Source organism: Scyliorhinus canicula, chromosome 3, assembly GCF_902713615.1.
Source record: "Scyliorhinus canicula chromosome 3, sScyCan1.1, whole genome shotgun sequence".
Lineage (NCBI taxonomy): Eukaryota > Metazoa > Chordata > Chondrichthyes > Carcharhiniformes > Scyliorhinidae > Scyliorhinus > Scyliorhinus canicula.
Window position 1 is genome coordinate 177,168,631 of NC_052148.1, and position 24,930 is coordinate 177,193,560.

At 48.4% G+C, this 24,930-nt stretch overlaps 1 protein-coding gene across 5 annotated transcripts in view; it reads right to left on the minus strand.

The window, feature by feature from the left end:
- The window catches only part of bmp2k (BMP2 inducible kinase), a 184,547-nt gene that overhangs the window by 59,627 nt on the left and 99,990 nt on the right, over nt 1–24,930 (minus strand). For all 5 annotated transcript variants that reach the window (XM_038791806.1, XM_038791805.1, XM_038791808.1 and 2 more), the window contains one exon: nt 18,105–18,186. In XM_038791806.1, the coding sequence (XP_038647734.1) occupies nt 18,105–18,186 (82 nt within the window). The remainder of the gene's footprint in view (nt 1–18,104; nt 18,187–24,930) is intronic.

The following is a 24,930-nucleotide window of genomic DNA, read 5'->3' on the forward strand; positions in this document are numbered from 1 at the left end:
GCCGACGAAAGGAATAAAAAGTAATAGTTAATGCAATAGTTATAGGAGATTCAATTGTAAGGGGAATAGAAAGGTGTTTCTGTGGTCGGAAATGAGACTCCAGGATAGTATGTTGCATTCCTGGTGGTAGGGTCAAGAATGTCTCAGAAAAGTTACAGGACATTCTGGAGAGGAGGGTAAAATACCAGTGGTCATGGTCGACATCGGCGACTTCCGGTGGTGGCCATGAGGGAGTAGGTCGCACATTTGGTGGCTCACGCTCGTGATGGACTTTTAGGGTGATGGTGGTACGAATGCAGATTCCTGGATAAGGAGCAGATTTTGCATTGGGCCAAGCAGACATGGAGCTATAAGTGGGAGAATAACATTCTGCGCATCTACCAAGATCTCGGTGCGGACCTGGCCAAGAGCGGGTTTCAACCGAGTAAAATCGACCCTTTTCAAGAGGACGGTGAAGTTTGGTCTACTTTATCCAGCTCGTTTATGGGTCACCTATGTAGAGCGGCAATTTTACATTGAGTCGCAGGATGAAGCAATGGACTTTGTCAAAAGCAAAGGTCTAGATAGAGGCTGAGGTGACTGATCTTTGCTGTAGGGATTCTGCTAAAATTGTTCTTTCTTTTGCACTACATGAGAAATACCTTTTGTAATGTTTATTTTGGGCTGTTGCTAAGTTTTGTGAGTTAACTTTATACTGGTGGGGGAAGGGTGGGTGAATCTTTGATGTTTTTTCTTTGGATGTGTTTGGGTGGTTACGTGCCTTTTGAATAGGTTTGTCCAAGTTTGGGGGGGGGGGGGGGGGGAAAGAGGAGGAGGAGGGAACAATAGGAGCTGATTTAGCACAATGGGCTAAGACAGCCGACTTGTAATGCCGAACAAGACCAGCAGTGCGGGTTCAATTCCCGTTCCAGCCTCATCAAACAGGCGCCGGAATGTGGCGACTTGTGACAATAAGAGATTATTATTATTAGGATGCAAGATGTCTGGCGCCATGGAGGAGGGAGTCACCAAGCCTGCTGGGCGGGTTGGCTCACAGAAGCGCAGTAGGCGGGTGAGCAGAGGTTTAGTTTGTTGAAGGCAGTGGAATTTATTGTGCTGTTAACGGGGGTGGGGGGGAAATTGCTCTGCTGAGAAGGGCCGGTGAAGAGGGTTTGTGTGTTCGTGCATCTGAGGGCGATTGAAGGCAGACGTGGTAATACTACAGGAGACACACCTGAAGGTCATTGATCAAACCAGACTGAGTAAGGGATGGGCAGGTATTTCACTCGGGGCTGGACACTAAGACTAGAGGGGTCGCAATCTTGATTAATAAGCAAGTGTCATTTGAGGCAGGAAGAATAGTTGCAGATATGGGGGGTAAATACATCATGGTTATTGGGAAGCTGGAAGGTGCTTGCAAATGTTTACACACCACACTGGGATGGTGTGGAGTTTGTAAGACGGATGTTAGGGAAGATTCCGGATCTGGATTCACACAAGCTGATCATTGGGGAGGGGGAAGGAAGAGAGACTTCAATACAGTCATTGACCCACGGCTGGACCGGTCGAGTTCAAGGACAGGCAGGGTGCCGGCAATGGCGAAGGAACTAAAGGGGTTCGTGGAGCAGATGGGTGGGGCAGACCCATGGAGGGTTGGACGGCCAAGAGCGAAGGAGTTCTCCTTCTTCTCACATGTACATAAAGTATACTCCCGGATCAACTTTTTTATTTTGAACTTTACTGGCGGGGGTGGTTGACACCGAGTATTCGGCGATTGCTGTGTCGGACCATGCCCCCCATTGAGTGGACCTACAGGTGAGCAAGCAGGGTGGTCAGCACCCGCAAAGGAGATTGGATGTGGACCCAACAGGGGTTAACAGGGTGTTGAAGGAGTTCTACAGCAGGCTATGAGAGTCGGAAACCCCAGCGGGAGTAGAAGGAATGAGGCAATTTCTTGGAGGGCTAGAATTCCCGAAGGAGGACGAAGGGTTGGTAGAAGAGCTGGGAGCCCCGATAGGGATTGAAGAATTAGCAGATGGACTGGAGGCCATGCAGTCAGGCAAGGGACCAGATGGTTACCCAGTGGAGTTTTGAGATGTTTGGCCCACTGTTGGTGAGGACGTTTAAAGAGGCAAGGGAGGGTGTTCTTCCCCCGACAATGTCACAGGCCTCGTTCTCACTGATACTGAAGCGGGAGAAGGACTCTGAGCTATACGGGTCTTACAGGCCGATCTCCCTTTTGAATGTTGATGCCAAACTGTTAGCGAAAATCTTGTTCTCAAGGAGAGAAGACTGTGTCCCAGGGTTGATAGGGGAAGACCAGATAGGGTTTGTTAAGGGTAGGCAGCTAACGGCCAATGTTAGAAGGCTCCTGAACGTAATCATGATGCCCCCAGAGGGAAAGGAGGTGGAAGTAGTGGTTGCAATGGGCACGGAGAAGGCCTTTGACCGGGTGGTATGGAGCTATCTGGGAGGTGTTGGGGCGGTTCGGGTTTGGTTGGGATTTCATTGACTGGGTCAGGCTGCTATACCAGGCACCAGAGGCGAATGTTCGAATGAACCGGCTGACGTTGGGCTATTTTAGACTCCATCGGGGGATTAGGCAGGGATGCCCCCTCTCTCCGTTGCTGTTCGCTCTGGCCATTGAGCCACCGGCTATGGCGTTAAGAGCTCCCAGGGGCTAGTCCGGGGTGGGGTGGAACACAGGGTCTCGTTATACGCAGACGACCTGCTCATGTTATGTTTCTGACCCCTTAGAGGGGATGGGAGAGATTGTGAGGATTTTGGGGGAAATTGGCTGTTTTTTGGGGTACAAATTGAACATGGGGAAAAACGAGATGTTTGCGATCCAGGCAAGATCCTCCCCCATCTTTATCCCAAAAGCCTTTTTCAAGCGGCTAAATTATGTGATCTCCGATTGTGTGTGGCCGGATAAAACCCCACGAGCGAAGACGGTGATGCTGGAGTGTGGCCGGAGGGTGGGCTGGTACTGCCGAACTTTAGCAACTATTACTGGGCTGCAAATATAGCCATGAATAGGAAATGGGTAGTGGGGGAAGGGTCGGTGTGGAGCGAGTAGAGGCAGCATACTGCAAGGACACGAGTTTAGGGGCATTGATCACGGCACCTCTGCCGTTCTCACCAACTTGGCACTCCACAAGCCCAGTCGTAGTGGCAGCTCTGAGAGTCTGGGGGCAGTGGAGGAAACATGTGAGAGCAGAGGCAGCATCGGTTTGGAATCTGTAGCAACCATCGGTTTCGGGGATAGCAGAGAACAGGGATCGGGAGGATGGGAGATTTGTTTATAGATGGGAATTTCCCCTGTTTGGGGGAGTTAGAGGAGAACTGAGTTGAAGGGAGGGAATGGGTTTAGATATCTGCAGATTCGTGACTTTTTGCGATGGCAGGTTCCAACCTTCCCTCTCCTACCTCCACATGGGATACAACATAGGGTAATTTCTAGAGTATGGGTGGGAGAGGGGAAGGTCTCATCTACAAATAATTCATGGGGTCAGAAGAAACACAGGCAGAGGAGCTAAAGTACAAATGGGAAGAGGAGTTAGGGGGAGAGATAGAGGCAGGTCTCTGGGCGGATGCGTTAAGCAGGGTCAATACGTCCACATCATGCGCCAGGCTCAGCCTGATACAATAGAACATAGAACACTACAGCGCAGTACGGGCCCTTCGGCCCTCGATGTTGCGCCGACCTGTGAAACAATCTGAAGCCTATCTGACCTACACTATTCCATTTTCATCCATATGTCTATCCAGTGACCACTTAAATGCCCTTAAAGTTGGCGAGTCTACTACTGTTGCAGGCAGGGCGTTCCACACCTCTACTACTCTCTGAGTAAAGAAACTGCCTCTGACATCTGTCCTATATCTCTCACCCCTCAATTTAAAGCTATGTCTCCTCGTGTTGGTCATCACCATCCGAGGAAAAAGACTCTCACTGTCCACCCTATCTAACCCTCTGACTATCTTATATGTCTCTATTAAGTCACCTCTCAGCCTTCTCCTCTCTAACGAAAACAACCTCAATTCCCTGAGCCTTTCCTCGGAAGACCTTCCCTCCATACCAGGCAACATCCTAGTAAATCTCCTCTGAACCCTTTCCAAAGCTTCCACATCCTTCCTATAATGTGGTGACCAGAACTGCACGCAGTACTCCAGGTGCAGCCGCACCAGAGTTATGTACAGCTGCAGCATGACCTTGTGGTTCCGAAACTCAATCCCCCTGCTTATAAAGGCTAGCACACCATATGCCTTCTTAACAGCCCTATTAACCTGGGTGGCAACTTTCAGGGATTTATGTACCTGGATGCCGAGATCTCTCTGTTCATCTACACTACCAAGAATCTTGCCATTAGCCCAGTACTCTGCATTCCTGTTACTCCTTCCAAAGTGAACCACCTCACACTTTGCCGCATTAAACTCCATCTGCCACCTCTCAGCCCAGCTCTGCAGCTTATCTATGTCCCTCTGTATCCTATAACATCCTTCAGCACTATCCACAACTCCACCGACCTTCGTGTCATCTGCAAATTTACTAACCCATCCTTCTACACCCTCTTCCAGGTCATTTATAAAAATGACAAACAGCAGTGGCCCCAAAACAGATCCTTGCGGTACACCACTAGTAACTGAACTCCAGGATGAACATTTGTCATCAACCACCACCCTCTGTCTTCTTTCAGCTAGCCAATTACTGATCCAAACCGCTAAATCACCTTCAATTCCATACTTCCTTATTTTCTGCAATAACCTACCGTGGGGAACCTTATCAAACGCCTTACTGAAATCCATATACACCACATCAACTGCTTTACCCTGATCCACCTGTTTGGTCACCTTCTCAAAAAACTCAATAAGGTTTGTGAGGCATGACCTACCCTTCACAAAACCTTGTTGACTATCGCTAATCAACTTGTTATTTTCAAGATGATTATAAACCCTATCTCTTTTAACCTTTTCCAACATTTTACCCACAACCGAAGTAAGGCTCACAGGTCTATAATTACCAGGGTTGTCTCTACTCCCCTTCTTGAACAAGGGGACAACATTTGCTATCCTCCAGTCTTCCGGCACTATTCCTGTCGACAAAGACGACATAAAGATCAAGGACAAAGGCTCTGCGATCTCCTCCCTGGCTTCCCAGGGAATCCTAGGATAAATCCCATCTGGCCCAGGGGACTGATCTATTTTGACATTTTCTAAAATTGCTAACACCCCCTCCTTTTGAACCTCAATTCCATCTAGCCTGGTCGACTGAACCCAAGTGTTCTCCTCGACAACATTGTCTTTCTCCAGTGTAAACACTGACGAAAAATATCCATTTAATGCTTCCCCTATCTCCTCTGATTCCACACACAACTTTCCACTACTATCCTTGATTGGCCCTAATCTTACTCTAGTCATTCTTTTGTTCCTGATATACCTATAGAAAGCCTTAGGGTTTTCCTTGATCCTATCCGCCAATGACTTTTCGTGTCCTCTCCTCGCTCTTCTTAACTCTCCCTTTACGTCCTTCCTGGCTAACTTGTAACTCTCAAGTAAGGTCATTCACCGGATACACATGACGGGAGAGGCCGACATCTTGGCCTTTGCCTCCCTGGTAGCCCGGAGATGGATACGGTTAGCATGGAGTGACTCGAAGCCCCCGAAATCAGAGACCTGGGTCAATGACATGGCTGGCTTTCTCAGTCTTGAGAAAATCAAGTTTGCCCCAAGAGGGTCAATGCTAGGGTTTGTCCGGAGGTGGCAGCCATTGGCGACTTCTTTAGAGAAAATTAACTGTCAGTAAGGGGGGAGGGTTAGTCTAGATTACAGTTTTAGGGAGGTGGGACCTGTGAGGGAGATAGAGTGTCTTTGCACTATGTTTATAGTCGTTTGTATATGGTTTGCCGTTACTGTTATAAAATCACAAATGCCTTAAAATATTTTACAAAAAAAAAATGGTAGAGATCGGTACCAGTGACTTAGGTAGAAAAAAAGGAATGAGGCCCTAAAAGCGAAATATAGGGAGTTAGGAAGAAAGTTGAGAAGACAGACCTCCAAGGTAGTGATCTCAAGATTACTACCAGTGCTACTTGCTAATCAGAGTACAAATAGCAGGATAAATCAGACAAATAGTGGCTGAAGAGATGCTGTGTGGGGAGGGGTTCAGATTCCTGGGGGAGGTAAGACGAGTACAAACTGGACTGTTTACACCTGGGAAGGACTGGGACTGGTGTCTGAAGAGGAGTATTTGCTTGAGTGGTTGGGGAGAGTTTGAACTAATACGGCAGGGGGATGGGGACCTATGCAAGGAGCCAGAGGAGGAAGAAACAAGGACAAAAACAAAAGAAAGAAAAGGGAATAAGGAAAGTGATAGGCAGATAAACCAAGAGCTAGATTCAAACAGGGCCACAGTGAAAAGTATCAAGAGCAGGACTTGTAATGTTAAAAAGACAAGCCTTTGTGCCTTAATTCGCTGAGCATTCGCAATAAAGTGGATGAACTAATCGCACAAATAAGATGTGAACGGGTATGATATAGTCGGGATTACTGAGACATGGCTGCAGGGTGCCCAGGGATGGCAACTGAATGTCCAGGGGTATTCGGTATTTAGGAAAGACAGACAAAAGGATAAGGCAGTGGGGTTGCATTGCTCGTCAAGGAGGAAATTAACACAATAGTGAGGGAGGATATTAGCTCTGACAATGTGGAATCTGTATGGGTAGAGCTAAGGAAACAGCAAAGAGTAAAAAACGTTAGTGGGCATCAAATATAGACCCCCAAAGTGCAGTGAGATTGTTGCGAATGGCATTAAACAGGAAACTAGTGATGCATGTGATAAAGGAACAAGGGGCAGCACGGTAGCATGGTGGTTAGCATAAATGCTTCACAGCTCCAGGGTCCCAGGTTCGATTCCCGGCTGGGTCACTGTCTGTGCGGAGTCTGCACATCCTCCCCGTGTGTGCGTGGGTTTCCTCCGGGTGCTCCGGTTTCCTCCCACAGTCCAAAGGTGTGCGTGTTAGGTGGATTGGCCATGCTAAATTGCCCGTAGTGTCCTAAAAAGTAAGGTTAAAAGGGGAGGGGTTGTTGGGTTACGGTATAGGGTGGATACGTGGGTTTGAGTAGGGTGGTCATTGCTCAGCACAACATCGAGGGCCGAAGGGCCTGTTCTGTGCTGTACTGTTCTATGTTCTATGTTCTAACTGTAATTCTGGGTGATTTTAATCTGCATATAGATTGGGGAAAATCAAACTAGCCACAATCCCACAGAGGAGTAGTTCCTGGAGTGGATGCGTGTTGGTTTTCCGGAAGAATATGTTGAGGATCCAATTAGAGAACAGGCCATCCTAGACTGGGTTCTGTGTAATGAGAACGGAACCATTGGCAATCTAGTTGTGCAAGACCCCTTTGGGGATGAGCAACCATAATATGATAGAATTTTTCATCAACGTGGTGAGTGAAGTAGTTGATTCTGAGACTAGGGTCCTGAATCTTAAGGTAACTATGATAAAATGAGGCGCGAGTTGAGGATCTATCGGGGAATGTTACTTAAAGGGATGACAATGGATAGGCAATGGTAAACATTCAAACAGCACATGGAGGAACTACAACAATTGTTTAACCCTGTCTGGCACAAAAGTAAAACACGAAAGGTGGCTAATCCATGGCTTACACAGGAAATTAGGGATAGTATGGGCAGCACAGCAGCACAGCGGTTAGTACTGTGGGTTCACAGATGCAGGGTCCCAGGATGGATTCCCGGCTTGCGTCACGGTCTGTGTCGAGTCTACACGTTCTCCCAGTGTCTGCGTGGGTTTCCACCGGGTGCTCCGGTTTCCTCCCACAAGTGTCAAAAGATGTGCTGTTAGGTAATTTGGACATTCTGAATTCTCCCTCTGTGTACCCGAACAGGTGCCGGAATGTGGCGACTAGGGGCTTTTCACAGTAACTTGATTGTGTATTAATGTAAGCCTATTTGTGACAAAAGATTATTATTCGATCCAGGGAAGTAGCATACAAATTGCCCAAGAAAAACAACAGGTCTGAAGATTGGGAGCTGTTTAGAATTCAGCAAAGAAGGCCCAAGGGATTGATTAAGAAGGGAAAATAGAGTACAAAAGTAAGTTTGCAGGGAACATAAAAACTGATTGTAAAAGCTTCTATAAGTACGTGAAGAGAAAAAGATTGGTGAGGAAAAATGTAAGTCCCTTACAGTCAGAAACAGGGAAATGTATTACAGGTTGACCAAAAAAAAGGCTGATCAACTAAATACATACATGGGTCCTGTCTTCACAAATGAGGACACAAATAAGATACCAGAAATGTTGGAGAATGCAGGATTTAGTGAGAAGAAGGAACTGAAGGTAATCAGTATCAGTAGAGAAATGGTGTTGGAGAAATTGATGGAATTGAAGGCTGATAAATCCCCAGGGCCAGATAATCTGTCCCAGGGTCCTTAAGGTGGCTCTAGAAATAAATGGATGTATTGATCATCTTCTAGGATTCTATAGAGACTGTGGAACAAGCCCTGCAGGTGTAGGGTGGCTAATGTAACTCCACTATTTAAAAAGGGAGGTCGAAAGAAAGCGGGGAATTATAGACCAGTCAACCTGATTCAGCAGTGGTGAAAATTCTAAAATCCACTGTCAAAGATTTTATCACAGAGCACTTGGGAAACAGTGGCATTATCGGACAGAGTCAACTTGGAATTATGAAGGGAAATCATGCTTAACAAACCTACTGGAATTCTTCGAGGATGTAACTAGTAGAACTGATGAAGTGTTGCCAGTGGATGTGGTGTATTTCAGAAGGCATTTAACAAAGTCCTACATTAAAGATAGCATGCAAACTTAAAACACATGGGATTGGGGGTAGTGTATGGAGATGGAAAGAAAACTGGTTGGCAGACAGGAAACAAACAGTAGGAATTAACGGGTCTTTTTCAAATTGGCAGGCAGTGACTAATGGGGTACCGCAGGGATTGGTACAAGGACCCCAGCTATTCACAATATATATCATAGATTTAGATGAGGGGACAAAATGTCATACCTCCAAATTTTCAGATGACACCAAGTTGGGTGGGAGGGTGAGCTGTGAGGAGGATACAGACAGAGACTCTTCAGTGTGATTTGGACAAGTTGAATGAGTGGGCAAATGAATGGTAATTGCAGTACAATTTGGATAAATGCGAGGTTATTCATTTTGGTAGCAAAATCAAGGCAGAAGATTATTACCTAAATGGCTATAAATTAGGAGGGGAACGTGCAACGAGACCTGGATGTCCTCATACACCAGTCACTGAAGGTAAGCATGCAGTGCAGCAGGCGGTAAAGAAGGCAAATGGTATGCTGACCTTCATTGTGAGAGGATTAGAGTGCAGAAGCAGGGATGTCTTGCTGCAATTATACAGGGCCTTGGTGAGGCCACACCTGGAATAGTGTGTGCAATTTTGGTCTCCTTTTCTGAGGAAGGATGTTCAAGCTATATAGGGAGAGCAGTAAAGGTTTACCAGACGGATTACTGATTCCAGGGATGGCAGTACTGACGTACCAGAAGAGATTGAATGGGTTAGGATTGTATTTGCTGGAGTTCAGAAGAATGAGGAACATCTCATTAAAAACCCCATAAAATAAGTCTCGACTGGACAGGGTTGATGGAGGAAGAATGTTCCCGGTGGTGGGTGCGTCCAGAATCAGGGGTCACAGTCTGAGCATACGGTAGACCATTTAGGACAGAGATGAGGAGAAATGTCTTCACCCAGAGTGTGGTGAGCCTGTAGAATTTGTTACCACAGGAAGGAATCGAGTCCAAAACATTGTGTGCTTTCAAGAAGCAGTGAAATAAAGTACTTAGGGCAAAGGGGATCATAGGAAATGGGGGAAAGTGAGATTAGGCGATGGAAATGGATGATCAGCCATGATCATAATGAATGGCGGAGCAGGCTTGAAGGGTCGAATGGCCTTCTGCTGCTCCTATTTTTTTTCTCTGTTTCTATGTTTATTTTTAAAAGGAAAATCTCATGACAAAACGTTACTTGCTAAATTGCTGAAAATGTGGAACAGATCTTCAAGTTGAAGAAGCAATTCAATCTTTTCAGAAGCTTGCATGGAAAAATAAGTGTGTCCAATTCCAAAATGAATCAAGAGTAAAACATCAATCACAGAAAATTACAGTGCAGAAAAGGCCATTCAGCCCATCAAGTCTGCACCGCCACATGAAAGGCACCCGATCTGCCAATCCTAATCCCATTTGCCAGCACTTGGACCAGAGCCGTGAATGTTAAGACTTGCCAAGCGATCATCCAGGTACTTTTTAAAGGATGTGAGGCAACCCGCCTCTACTACCCTCCCAGGAAGTGCATTCCAGACAGTCACCACTCTGGCTAAAAAAGCTTTTCCTCAAATCCCCCCGAACCTCCTGCCTCTCACCTTGAACTTGTATCCCCTCGCAGCCGACCCTTCAACTAAGGGGAACAGCAGTTCCATATCCACCCTGTCCACGACCCTCATAATCTTGTAAACCTCTAACAGGTCGCCCTTCAGTCTTCTCTGCTCCAGCAAAAATAACCCAAGCCTATCCAACCTCTCTTCTGAAATGTTCCACCCCAGGTGAAACACCTCTGCACCCACTCCAGTACAATCACATCTTTCCGATAATGTGGCAACCAGAACTGCACACAGTACTTCAGGCCTCACCAATGTTCTATAAAACTCCAACATGACTTCCTTGCTTTTGTAATCTATGCCATGATTGATAAGGCAAGTGTACATATGCCTTTTTCACCACCCTATTCACCTGCCCTTCTGCCTTCAGAGATCTATTTACAAACACACCAAGGTCTCTTTTGTTCCTCAGGATTTCCCAGTCTGGTGCCATTCATTGAATATTTCCTCGTCAAATTGCTCTTTCCAAAGTGTAACACCTCACACTTTCCAGGATTAAATTCCACCTGCCACGTTTCTGCTCATTTGACCATCCCATCTAGATCTTCCTGACTCTCAGCCTCACTGTTAACTACCCGGCCTATCTTTGTATCATTTGTAAACTTACTGAATCCACCGCCCACATAGTCAGCTATGTCATTTATATAAATGACAAATAATAGGGGACCCAGCACAGATCCCTGTGGTTCGCCACTGGACACTAGCTTCCAGTCACTAAAGCAGACTTCTGTCATCACCGTCCGTCCCCTACAGCTCAGCCAGCTTTGAATCCACCTTACCAAGGTCTCCTGTATCCCATGTGCATTTGCCTTCTTTGCAAGTCTCCCTTGCAGCACCTTGTGAAATGTTTTGCTGAAATCCATGAAAACTATATCAACTACACTACCCTCATTTACACACCTGGTCATATGCTCAAAAAGTTCAATCAAATTTGTTAAGCATGACCTTCCTCTGACAAAGCCATACTGACTATTACTGATCGAACCTTGCCTCTCCAAGTGGAGACAGATTCTCTCCTTCAGAATTTTCTCCATTAGTTTCCCCACCATTGACATGAGACTCACTGGTCTGTAGTTCCCTGGCTTATCCCTACAGCCTTTTTTAAATAGTGGGACCACATTCACGGTTCTCCAGTCCTCTGGCACCTCTCCAGTGGCCAGAGAAGAATTGCAAATTTGGATCCAGTCTTTGATGGACATTGAAGACCATCAAGGGTACATTTTGTGCCCTTGTTATCCGATTCCAAATGGTGTTCAACATGGAAGGGCACGGATTCATCTGCTGAGGCAGAATGGTAGGTGGTAATCAGCACAAAGATTCCCGAGAACATGAGACTTCATTAATTCCAGAGTCAATGTTGCGGACTCCAGCCTGACAGTATACCATTGTGCCATCACCACTGGTGGCTGTGACTTGTCAATGGGACAGCTATAAGCAGGGATGATGGAACAGTTTGGGACATTGGTAATAAGGTATGATTAGGGGAGTATGACTATGTCAAGCTGTTGCTCAACTAGTCTGTAGGATAACTCTTCCAATTTGACACATCCCCAGATGTTCCCTACTCATTTCAAACCTATTTCCAAGTTTGCATGATGGAGATATATTCACAGACGAATTCAATAGGTATGCTCCACCACAAATTGAAATTCAGTGAAAAGTAAATAGCAATTACAAGTATCTATTGCTAGAAGTTCAAAGTGGATAATGCATCCTGGCTACTTCCTTAAGTTCCATACATCATAGATGCTAATCTTCAGCCAATTTGATCCACTCAACTGAAAATCAAGAAATGGTTGAGCTCATTAGATACAGCAAAGGCCATGTGCTCCAGAACTAGCCACACCTTTGCTTCAAGCTGTAGCACTTGCATCTATCTGATAATGTGGCATATTGCCCAAGTAATCCCAGTTGATAAAAAGCAGAATAAACAAGCCAATTATCGTTCAGTCAGTCTACATACAATTATCAATAAAGTAATGGAAGGATGTCATTGGCAATGAGAAGGCAACACTTGGAATAACCTACTCATCAATGCTCAATTTAGATTCCACCAGAACCACTCAACACAAATATATAAGAATAGCTATACCTCTACCTATTTCAAACCTATCGAGTCCAAAGATGTGCGGGTTAGGTGGATTGGCCAGACTAAATTCCCCCTTAGGGTAGTGTTGCAGGAATAGAATGATTGGGCCTAAGTAAGGGGTCTTTCAATGAATCGGTGCAGACTCGATGGGCCAATTGGCCTCCTTCTGCACTGTCGGGATTCTATTCTATTTGTTTCAGAGGATGCATTTCATACGGATTGATTAGCAACTTCTACGGTTGTCCTTTCAATCTGAGGAACATTCAATTAAAATGTTCGACATTAGAATAGACTTAATTGTTCCAGTGATGTGCTGAGCAGACGCACATCAGGTGGCTCTCCTCCAGAACACAACCAAATTTGCATTTTTAATATAAATTAGCCTGAAAATATGGACTTATCTCACCCACGGTTAAGAAAGAGAAAATGATAGAAACAACACACCAGCAAACAGGAGATGGCAGCAGCGGAGGGAAAGGGCATGAGCAGCGGGTGGACGAGTTGGCAGACCCATGAGGCAAGGTGTGCCTGGCCACCCCAGAGAGAGGGGACAGATGGCCCAAACAAAGGCCTCCCTCCACCCGGAGATGGATGGAAGACATTCCTGACGAAGGACCTGACAGCAATGAGGGAGGGCGACAAAAGTAGAAATCCAGGTGGCAGTCAAGGTGGCAGTGACGGAGGTCGCCATGCAGATGGTGATCGATGGAATGGAGATGTTGGAGGCTCAGGAGACGACGATCCTCAGGTTGGAAAAGGCATTGATGGACCAGAGCAACAGGATTGTCTAGGACCAGGAGAATAGGTCTGATGCCAGAACATCTGGACCGTGGGTCTACCAGAGAGGATCGAGGGCAGGGACCCGATGGGCTATGTGGTCCAGATGCTGGGCAATCTAGTGGAGAGGGACAGCTTCTCCAAACTGCTGGAGATCGACAGGGCACACCGATTGCTCCGACCGAAGCCCAGAGCGGTGGGAAACAACAAAGGGCAATAATTGCAAAACTGCATCATTACCTGGATCATGAGAGGATCCTGTGGTAGGCAAGGCAGACAAAGTCGAGCAGCTAGGAAGGATATAGAATTAGGTCCAGCAGGACATTGGAGCAGACCTGGCAAAGCACAGGGCAAATTCTACCAGACGAAATCAGCCCTGTACAACAGCAGTGAAATTTGGAATCCTGTTCCCAGCCAGGCTCTGGGACATGTTCGAAAATAAGGAACACTATTCCAACACCGCGGCAGAGGTGGACGAGTTTGTTGAGACGAACAGCCTGGACAAGAGGCAGACAAGACGGTGCTGAGGGCGAAGCAGAGGAGGAAAGCGCGTTTACCCGGGACTCTATCACCTCGCTTTGGAACAAAATGTCAGACCACAGGGAAGGGCAAGGGCTGCAGATATCCTGATTAGCAAGGGGGCAATGTTTACAGCGACAAGGACGGTCACAGACCCAGAAGGACAGTACGTCATGGTCAGTGGTGTCCTAGACAGGGCACCAGTAGTACTGGTAAACGTGCATGCGCCCAACTGGGACGACACAGACTTTATAAAGACGACCATGGCGGAAATCCCCGACATCAACACACACCGTCTGATCATGGGGCGGGGAGGGGGACTTCATCTGTATACAGAACCCATTGACAGACCGATCAAATCCCAGAACAGGGAAAGAAAACAGACATGGGTAGGGAATGGGGAGCATTCATGGACCAGATGGGGGCTGTGGACACTTGGCAGCTCCGATACCCTGGTGAGAAGGAATTCACGTTCTTTTCACCAGTGCACAAGGCATATACCCGTATCAACGTCTTTACAGTGGGAAAATAGTAAGAACAGAATACTTTGCGATAGTCATCTCCGACCACGTTCCACATTTCATGGATGTGAAGTTGGAGACAGGCCGTGCTCAACGCCTCACATGGAGGTTGGACACTGACTTCTTGGCCAACAAGGTCTTCTGCCAGGAAACATCTCAGGCCATGGGCGAGTACATTACTAACAACCAGAATGGAGAAGTCTTCCCTTCCACGTTCTGCGAGGCACTGAAGGCAATGAATAGGGGGAGACTATAGCCTCCAAGGCACGTAGGGATAGGGAATAGAGGGCGGATGGGCAACAACTGATAGACTCCATCCTAGAGGTCGACAGAAGGTACTCCAAGGCCCCGACCGTAGAATTCCTGGCGGAGTGGAAAAAGCTACAAATGGACTTTAACCTGTTATCCACCGGGAAAGCAGTGCACCAACACCAGCAGACACAAGGGACCTTTTATGAACATGGAGAGAAGGCTAGCCACCTGTTGGCTCACCAGCTGAGAAAGCAGGCAGCCATGAGGGAGATAGCTCAGGTAAAGGATAGCAGAGGCAGACTGGTAGCCAAACTAAAAAAGGCCAACCAAGCATTTGAGGCCTTCTAACAGGGACTATACATCTCTGAGCCCCCGGATGGGGACTTGGGGATGAAACGGTTCAGTGATGGCTCTGACACGCCAGTCGTGGGGACAATAGACAGCCCAATGGTGGTTGCTACGTGAAAAACATGGAACCAAATGAAACAGCACTTCAGCTTAACTGAGGTGTCCACCATGGCCCCCATCTTCTGTGGTAACCACAAATACGCATTAGCCATGGTAGACGCTACTTTTAAGAAGTGGAGAAAGGATTGGGGGACGCTAACGGTTCAGGACTTTTATATGATGTGGTCATTCACCTGAGGAAGGAGGAGTGCTCTGAAAGCTAGTGTTTGAAACAAACATTTTGGACTTTAACCTGGTGTTGTAAGACTTCTTACTGGACTTTTATATGGGGGACAGACTCGCAACCCTGGACAAGCTGACAGAAAGACTGGAGCTACCAAACGGACAGGAGCTCTGACATTTACAAATCAGAAACTTTCTCCACAAGGAGACGACGAGGTACCCCAAGGCCCCATAGAAACACAATGCTGGAGGAACTGCTGGACACTGACAGTATGGAGCAGGGGAACTGTGGGGACATTTACAGGTGACTGTTAGAAAGGGTGACGACACCACTAGATGGAGCAAGACAGAAATGGAAAGGTCAACTCGGGATGGAAGTAAGGTGGGGACTTTGAAGCGAGCACTGAGCCGGGCCAATCTCCTGTGCAAGGCTAAACCTCACACAGTTCAAAGCGGCGCAGAGGGCACACCTAACCAGAATGAACAGGTTCTTCCTGGAGGTGGAGGACAAGTGTGAACGGTGCCAGGGAGGCCTGGCCAAGCACGCCCACATGTTCTGGGCCTGCCCCAGACTTGTCTGGTTCTGGACAGCCGTCTTCAAGGCGATGTCTACGGTGTGGGGGTGAGGATGGCACTGTGCCCATGAGTGGCAGTCTCTGAGGTGTCGGACCACCCAGAACTACACATGAAGAGGACTGATGCCCTTGCTTTTGTTTCCTTAATCTTATGCCGGAGAATCCTGCTCGACTGGCAATCAGCAGCACCACCTAAGCTGCAGACTGGCTGGCAGACCTGTCGGAATTTCTCCCTCTGAAGAAGATCAAATACACCATCCGAGGGTAGGTCAAGGGCTTCCTCAAAGCATGGGAGTTATTCATCAGCCTGTTCCAAGACCTGTTCAAGGCCAATGGAGGATAAAATGGGAGGGGCAACGAGGGGAGACAGAACCACACAGAGCAGATAGGAACAAAAAGGGGGGGAGAGAAGGAAGGAACCCAGGGAACGATTGCGGGGGGCGACAGCAACAAATACAAAATGGAAGGGAGCCGACAACATCTACGATGGAAGAAAGGACCCAAAATGCAGCCTGAACAGCAAAAGAAAAAGATGGGGTGGAAGAAAGGCCCAATGAAAGGGGAACATGTGAATTGTACATGCAACCGTCTTGTGCTCATCTCTTGCTTAGTACACAGATGAAAAATTCAATAAAAATATCTTTTAAAAAAAGATTAGATTTAATTTAAGCAGACTTTCTTTGTAACAGTAGGCAATTGATGTTATAAGATTACAGAAAATATAAAAGCAACCCAAAATGTTATCAAGTGTACTCCAGGTGATAAGCTCCATATTGCAGCTATGTTTTACATACCTGCAGTTATCAAATATTGTATCAGGTACCAGATTAAATCAGCTAGCTTGTATTAAAAATTCTCCAAAAACATATGTCAAGAAATACTTGTAACTATTGATTTTTAACAAATTTTTAATTTTAAATTTCACACATTTAGAGGAGCTGCATTGCAACTATTATTGTTCGCACAAAATAAAATCTATTAACTCAGGTTATTTTCTCTCAGCCTGAAGCAATTGTTCTGCAATTAGCTAGATCAGGAACAATTCATGTCTACATACATATCTAATTCTTGTATGGCAATTCACTTCACAATGTAAACTTAGAACCCAAGTTCAAAACGGTGAAGGATTGATCTTTGAGCAAACTGTGATAAATAGCCAAGTCCCAACACGGCAGCCATGCGGATTCCAAAAATAGCGATTTATTTTGTTAAATAATCATGTAATTCATGATTCATTTCTTCAAATATTCAAATGAATAATATTCATTTCTTCAAAACCCATCTACAGGTTTAATTCTGGTCACGCGTTTGTGACAAAGATGTGCAGTTTAGGTGGATAGGCCATGCTAAATTGCCTTTAGGTTAGGTGGGGTTACTGGGTTATGGGAATAGGGTGGAAGTGTGGGCTTAATGCTCTTTCCAAGGGCTGGTGCAGGCTCGATGGGCCGAATGGCCTCCTTCTGCACTGTAAGTTCTATGATTCTATGGCTGATCACAATAAGGGACAGACCTGAAGTTGAGAACACGAGAAAAAGAGAATAAAGGGAGAGGAGAAAAAAAATGAGAACGAGAGAAAGAGAAAAAAGAGAAAAAGACAGAGGCAAACAGAAATTAGGCAGGAGATAAAATTAATAATTTTGTCTGTAACACCAGAGGAAGTGAACTAGTTTAATATCAAATTATTTTGGTTTGACACTGACTTGTGTTAGAATTACACATTGATTATGAAAGAGACTTGCAACTTTACAATATGCAAATTACGAAATGAAAAATCATTGTGCCACTGGAGGGCAGTGTTAATCTTTGTAAATAATGAAGCACATTTGAGCCAATAAATGGAATGGGATACTCAAAAAACTCTCAGGCAAAAAGGTGTTTTCACATACAATAGCTAGAGCAAGCAATTCTGGATGGCAGCATTATACTCCCACATACGGTGCAAAATGGTACATGTAATGCTGAAGCCAACTGGTTCTATTATACTTCTACAATATCTTAACCACCCTCAAAAGCTTCAGTACCAAGCTATTGTTTCCTTTACCACCAGGTCAAACCTCTCTCCAGACTCCTCTGTCTTCACTCTGAACGCACTTCAGTTTTTCTGCAGGATCTCTTCAAGCTCACCGTATTTGCAAGACCAAATATCTTCTCCAGACTACCTTTATCCATCAAGCAGCTGACCTCCCTAGCTCTCCTTCCTGGCAGCCTGCTGCTGGTTTCAACCACATGGAATTTCACTCAAGGTGCAACCTTCTTATTCTCACAATGGTCTTACAAAACCAATGTTTCTCAAGTCCTGGGAAATTTTGAAAGTTTTGCTCACCCATATATCAGCCTTTGTCGTGATTGAGTTTCCTCCATAAAGATTAATCATTTCAGGGGCTCTGTAAGACAATGTTGTATACCTAAAAAGAAAAACTCAAATGTTGACTTCTGTACAATCTTGTTCTACTGCATTTTTATGATAGTTAATTTAAACAATTAAGTTTATTCTGTGTTTCTATTAGTTACAGCATCAGAACCTAGGTTCAAGCAACTTCAGCTGCTTCAATGACCTCCCATCCAGAAGGTCAGAAGTGGGGATGTTCACGGATGACAGCACAATGTTCAGCATCGTTCACAATTCCTCAGATACTGAAAGTAGTCCATGTCCAAATGCAGCAAAACCTAGGCAATATCCAGACTTGGGCTCACAAGAGGCAAGTAGCACCAGCGCCACGCAATGACAATCTCCAATAAGTGAAAATCTCACCATTGCCCCTTGACACACATGGCATTACCATCACTGAATACCAAACTACCAACATCTTGCAGGTTGCCATTGACCAGAAACTGAACTGGACGAGCCATATAAATACTGTGGCTACAAGAGCAGACCAGAAACTTGGAAACCTGTGGCGAGTAACTCACATCCTGACTTCCCAAAGTCTGCCCATCACCTACAAGTCACTGCCATGGACAGCACAGTAGCAGTAGTTAGCACTGTTGTTTCACAGCTCCAGGGTCCCAGGTTCGATTCCCAGCTTGGGTCACCTGTCTGTGTGGAGTCTGCACGTTCTCCCTGTGTCTGCGTGGGTTTCCTCTGGATGCTCCGGTTGCCTCACACAAGTCCCGAAAGACGTGCTGTTAGTGCATTTGGACATTCTGAATTCTCCCTCAGTTTACCTGAACAGGTGTCGGAATGTGGTGACTGGGGGCTTTTCACAGTAACTTCATTGCAGTGTTAGTGTAAGCCTACTTATGACAATACATAGAACATAGAACAGTACAGCACAGAACAGGCCCTTCGGCCCTCGATGTTGTGCCGAGCAATGATCACCCTACTTAACCACGTAACCCGTATACCCGTAACCCAACAATCCCCCCATTAACCTTACACTACGGGCAATTTAGCATGGCCAATCCACCTAACCCGCACATCTTTGGACTGTGGGAGGAAACCGGAGCACCCGGAGGAAACCCACGCACACACAGGGAGGACGTGCAGACTCCACACAGACAGTGACCCAGCCGGGAATCGAACCTGGGACCCTGGAGCTGTGAAGCATTGATGCTAACCACCATGCTACCGTGAGGCCCCTAAAGATTATTAAATTATTAAAGTCAGGAATGTGATGGAAAATATCACTTGATTGGAGAGTACAGCTTCACTGTACCATCTACAGACGCATTGCAGGAACTCAATGCTCCTTTGGACAGCATCTTCCAAACCCACACTCACTACCAGCTAGAAGGACAATTGCAGCAGAAAATGAGAACACGACTTGTAAATTCCCCACCAAGCCACTCCCAATCTTGACATGCAAATATATTGCCTTTCCTTCACCATGTCAAAATCCTGACTCTCCTTCCCTGAACCATATGGGTTTAAGATAACAGTTCCCACCACTTTATCTGGACAATTAGGGAAGGATAATAAATGCTGGCCTAGCTGTAAACCTCACATCCCACAGATGATTAAAACATGCGCTTATTAAATTGGAATTGATGGGATTCACACAAGAGTAGTTTTTTTTGGAGTAGCATAGAAGTGACACAATTAGAGTTCCGGTTGCGGTGATGCGGAGCTAAGCCGCACGTTCGGTGGCTCCCGCTATTTTTGGTCTTTTGGGCTCTTTTAAGGGCCCGAAGCGGTGCTGGCTGGACTTTTCCCCGTGTGGGAACACATCCACTACGCTTATCTGCCGGTGGATGGACCAGACAGGAACGGAGCGGTCAAAAAATCGGCTTTGGAGCAGAGAAAGGTGCGAGGCAGGAAAAACAAGATGGCGGTGGGCGGGGAACCGGCAGCGTGGCAGCAGTGGGCGCAGGAGCAGCTTCAGAGAGCTGAAGGCTGAGATCCTGGAACCGTTTAAGGCCTCGCTGGACAAAATCATGGCGACTCAGACGGCTCAGGGTGCAGAGATCCAAGAGCTATGGCAAAAGGCCTAGGAGAGCGAGGACAAACTCCTAGGCCTGGCAGAAAAGGTGGAGTCGCACGAGGCGCTCCACAAGAAATGGCTAGCGATGATGGAGGAGATGGAGAACCGCTCCCGTCGGAAGAACCTGCGGATACTGGGCCTCCCGGAGGGGCTAGAAGGTTCGGACTTGGGGACCTACGTGGCAATGATGAACTCGTTAATGGGCGCGGGGTTGTTCCAGGGGCCCTTGGAGCTGGAGGGTGCCCATCGAGTGCTGTTGAGGAAGCCCAGGCCGAACGAGCCGCCTAGGGTGGTGCTGGTCCGTTTTCACCGCTTCGTTGACCGTGAGTGTGTGCTGAGATGGGCGAAGGAGAGGAGCAGCAAGTGGGAGAATGCAGAGATCAAGATTTATCAGGATTGGAGCGCGGAGGTGGCGAAGAGAAGGGCTGGTTTTAATCGGACGAAGGCAGTGCTTCACAAGAAGGGTGTGAAGTTTGGCCTGTTACAGCAGGCACGCGTACAAAGATCGCCAGCTTTACTTCGATTCCCCGGAGGAGGCCTGGGCCTTTGTCCAGGCAGAGAAGTTGGACTTGAACTGAGGACTGGGGGGCTGGGGACTGATGTACATAGTCCGGAGGCTTTGTCCTCCTTGGTATCCTTTTGTTTTTCTGGTTGTGTTTAATGATGCCTTTTTGGTTTTCTGCTTTTTCTCTTTTTTGGGCTGTTATTTATTTATTTGGGTGCTTTCTTGTTTTTTCACTGGAGGGGGGCTGGGGAGCTGTTCGCGGTCCCGCTGGGTCATGCGCCCTTCTTGTTCCCATGTGTTGGGTCGGGGTGGGGGGGGGGCGGGGTCTGAGATGGAAGCGCGGGCTTTCTTCCCGCGCTGGAGGAGCAGTGGGCGGGACCGGCATTGGGCGGGGAGACTGGTGGTTGTGTTACACCGGGGGGTGGGTCGTTGGGGTGGGGGGAGCAGCCGGGGTCAGCAGGAGTTGGCTGACTTACGGAAGGGATTACGCAGCTAGGGGGGGCCCTAGCTTTGGGGGGGGGGGGGGGGGGGGGGGGGGGAGAGAGGAGAGGAGTACCACCGGGTTGCTGCTGCAGGGGTCGAAGGGGAACTGCTGATGATGGGGGGAGTTGGGAGGGGGGTGTGCCACCGTGGGGAACAAGCCTGGGGGGTTCTGCAGGCACGTGGTGAGCCGAGGGAGAGCTATGGCGGACAGGCGCAGAGGGAGAGGGAAGACCCCCCAGATTCGGCTGGTCACATGGAACACGAGGGGGCTGAATGGACCGGTGAAGCGGTCCCAGGTCTTGGCGCATTTTAAGGGGCTGGGAGCGGACGTGGCTATGCTCCAGGAGACGCACCTTAAGGTGGCGGATCAGGTGAGGCTGAGAAGAGGCTGGTTTGGACAGGTGTTTCATTCGGGGCTAGATGCGAAGAATCGAGCGGTGGCAATTTTAGTTGGCAAGAGCACGTCGTTTGTGGCATCGAGTGTGGTGGTAGACAGCTGTGGTAGATACGTAATGGTGAGTGGTAGGCTTCAAGGGGAGCGGGTGGTTCTGGTTAATGTGTACGCCCCCAACTGGGACGATGCGGGTTTCATGCGGCGAATGCTGTGCTGGATTCCGGACCTGGAGACGGGGGGCTTGATCTTGCGAGGGGATTCCAATACTGTGTTGGATCCTGCTCTGGATCGTTCGAGGTCTAAGACAGGTAAGAGGCCGCCGGCGGCCTCAGTGCTGAGGGCGTTCATGGATCAGATGGGAGGGGTAGACCCGTGGAGGGTTTTGAGGCCGGGAGGTAGGGAGTTTTCCTTTTTCTCCTCTCCCATGTCCACAAGGCTTATTCCCGGATTGATTTTTTTGTCATCAGCAGGACGCTAATCGCGAGAGTGGTGGGGGCGGAGTATTCGGCGATAGTCATATCAGACCACGCTCTGCATTCGGTGGACCTGGAGCTGGGGGAGGGGAATGATCAGCGCCGGCTGTGGAGGTTAGATGTGGGGCTTCTGGCAGAGGAGGAAGTATGTGGGCGGGTCCGTAGGTGCATAGAGGGGTATTTGGAAGCTAATGACAATGGGGAGGTGCAAGTTGGGGTGGTCCGGGAAGCGTTGAAGGCGGTGGTTAGAGGGGAGCTCGAGAGAGATAGGGGGAGTCACAGATGCAGGAGGGAACCTAGTGCAGAGTGGTAGGGACATTAATGGGGTGTTCAGATCCTTTTACGAGGGGCTGTACAGGTCGGTGCCCCCTAGGGAGGTGGGCAGGATGGACCACTTTCTGGATAAGCTGGAGTTCCCAAGAGTGGAGGAGCGGGTAGAGGGTCTGGGGGCCCCAATCGAGTTGGAGGAGCTGATGGAGGCGCTGGGGAGCATGCAGATAGGGAAAGCACCGGGACCTGACGGGTTCCCGATGGGGTTTTATAAGAAACACTCAGACCTGCTAGGCCCGTTGCTAGTAGGGACCCTGCGTGAGGTGATGGAGGGGGGGGGCCTTGTCCCCGACGATGTCCAGAGCAATAATCTCACTGATCCTGAAGTAGGATAAGGACCCCCTGCAGAGTGGGTGTTACAGGCCAATCTTGCTCCTCAACGTGGACGCAAAGTTTTTGGCTAAGATACTGTCCAGGAGGGTGGAAGATGTGGTCCCGATGGTTATCCTTGAGGACCAAACGGGGTTTGTGAAGGGGAGGCAGCTGAATGTTAATGTGCGGCGGCTCCTTAATGTCATGATGATGGCGTCGGCGGATGGGGAGGAGGAAATAGTAGCATCGATGGATGCGGAGAAAGCTTTTGACAGAGTGGAGTGGAGCTACCTGTGCGAAGTGCTGAGGAGATTTGGGTTTGGTGAGGGATTCATTAGCTGGGTGAGGCTGCTGTATAGTGCTCCGGTAGCGAGCGTGGTAACGAATGGGAGGAGGTCGGAGAACTTTTGGCTGTCCCAGGGGACGAGGCAGGGGTGCCCCTTGTCTCCCCTGCTCTTCGCGTTAGCGATTCAACCCCTGGCCATGGCGCTGAGGGATTCGAAGAACTGGAGGGGGATTGTGCGGGGTGGAGCACCGGTTGTCGCTGTACGTGGATGATTTACTATCGTATATCGCGGATCCGGCGAGGGGGGGGTGCCAGAGGTGTTGAGAATACTTGGGATTTTTCGGGCTATAAGCTCAATGTGGGGAAGAGTGAGCTATTTGTGTTGCACCTGGGGGACCAGGAGAGGGAGATAGGGGAGCTCCCGTTGAAGAGGGCAGAGAGGAGCTTTAGATATCTTGGTGTCCAGATAGCTGGGGGGCCCTGCATAGGCTAAACTTTGCGAGGCTGGTGGAACAGATGGAGGAGGAGTTTAGGAGGTGGGATGCGCTGCCACTCTCTTTGGTGGGCAGGGTTCAGTCAGTTAAGATGACGGTGCTCCCGAGGTTTTTGTTTCTCTTCCAGTGCCTCCCCATCTTGATTCCGAAGGCTTTTTTTTTAAAAGGAGGGTTAATAAGAGTATTCTGGGGTTCGTGTGGGCGCGGAAGACCCCGAGAGTGAGGAGGGTATTCCTGGAGCGATGCAGGGAGGTAGGTGGTTTGGCGTTGCCCAACTTGTGTGGGTACTACTGGGCTGCGAATGTGGCAATGATTCATAGGTGGGTGATGGAGGGGGCTTCCTGTGTGGGCACGAGTTTGGAGGCATTAGTGACGGCCCCGCTCCCACTCCCCCCGGCAAGGTATTCTACGAGTCCAGTAGTGGTGGCTTCCATCAAAATTTGGGGGCAGTGGAGGTAGCATGGGGGGGGGGGGGGGGGAGTGAAGGCCTCAGTTTGGGCCCCGATACGGGGCAATCACCGGTTTGCACCAGGGAGAATAGATGGTAGGTTTTTGAGTTGGCATAGGGCAGGCATCAGGCGGATGGGGGACCTTTTCCTCGATGGGAAATTTGCGACTTTAGAGGAGTTGGAGGGGAAGTGGGGTCTCCCCCCTGGGAATACTTTCAGGTATATGCAGATTAGGATGTTTGTTAAGCAGCAGGTGGCGGAGTTTCCGCTATTGCTGCCAAGAGGGGTGCAGGATAGGGTGCTCTCAGGGACATGGGTCAGTGAGGGTAGGATCTCGGCAATTTATCAGGTGATGCAGGAGGGGGGGGGAGGAGGCCTCGGTGGAAGAGCTGAAAGCAAAGTGGGAGGAGGAGCTAGGGGAGGAGATCGACGAGGGGACGTGAGCGGACACCCTGGGGAGGGTGAACTCGTCCTCTTCTTGCGCACGGCTCAGCTTAATTCAGCTGAAGGTGCTGCATAGGGCGCACATGACTGGGGCCAGGCTGAGCCGGTTCTTTGGGGGCGAGGACAGGTGTGGGAGGTGTTCAGGAGGCCCGGAAAACCACACCCACATGTTCTGGGCGTGTCCGGCATTGGAGGGGTTCTGGAAGGGGGTGGCAGGGACCTTGTCCAAGGTGGTCGGTTCCAGGGTGGAACCAGGCTGGGGGCTCACTATCTTTGGGGTAGCATCAGAGCCAGGAGTGCAGGAGACGAGAGAGGCCGGTATCCTGGCCTTTGCGTCTCTAGTAGCCCGGCGTAGGATTCTTTTACAGTGGAGGGATGCGATGCCCCCGAAATCCTGGATTAACGACATGGCCGGGTTCATCAAACTGGAGAGGGTCAAGTTTGCCCTGAGGGGGTCGGTACAAGTGTTCTTCCGGCGGTGGCAGCCCTTTCTCGATTTCCTGCCGAAGTATGTTGCAGATGGTGAAAATCAGAAAAAGAAACAGAAAATACTGGATA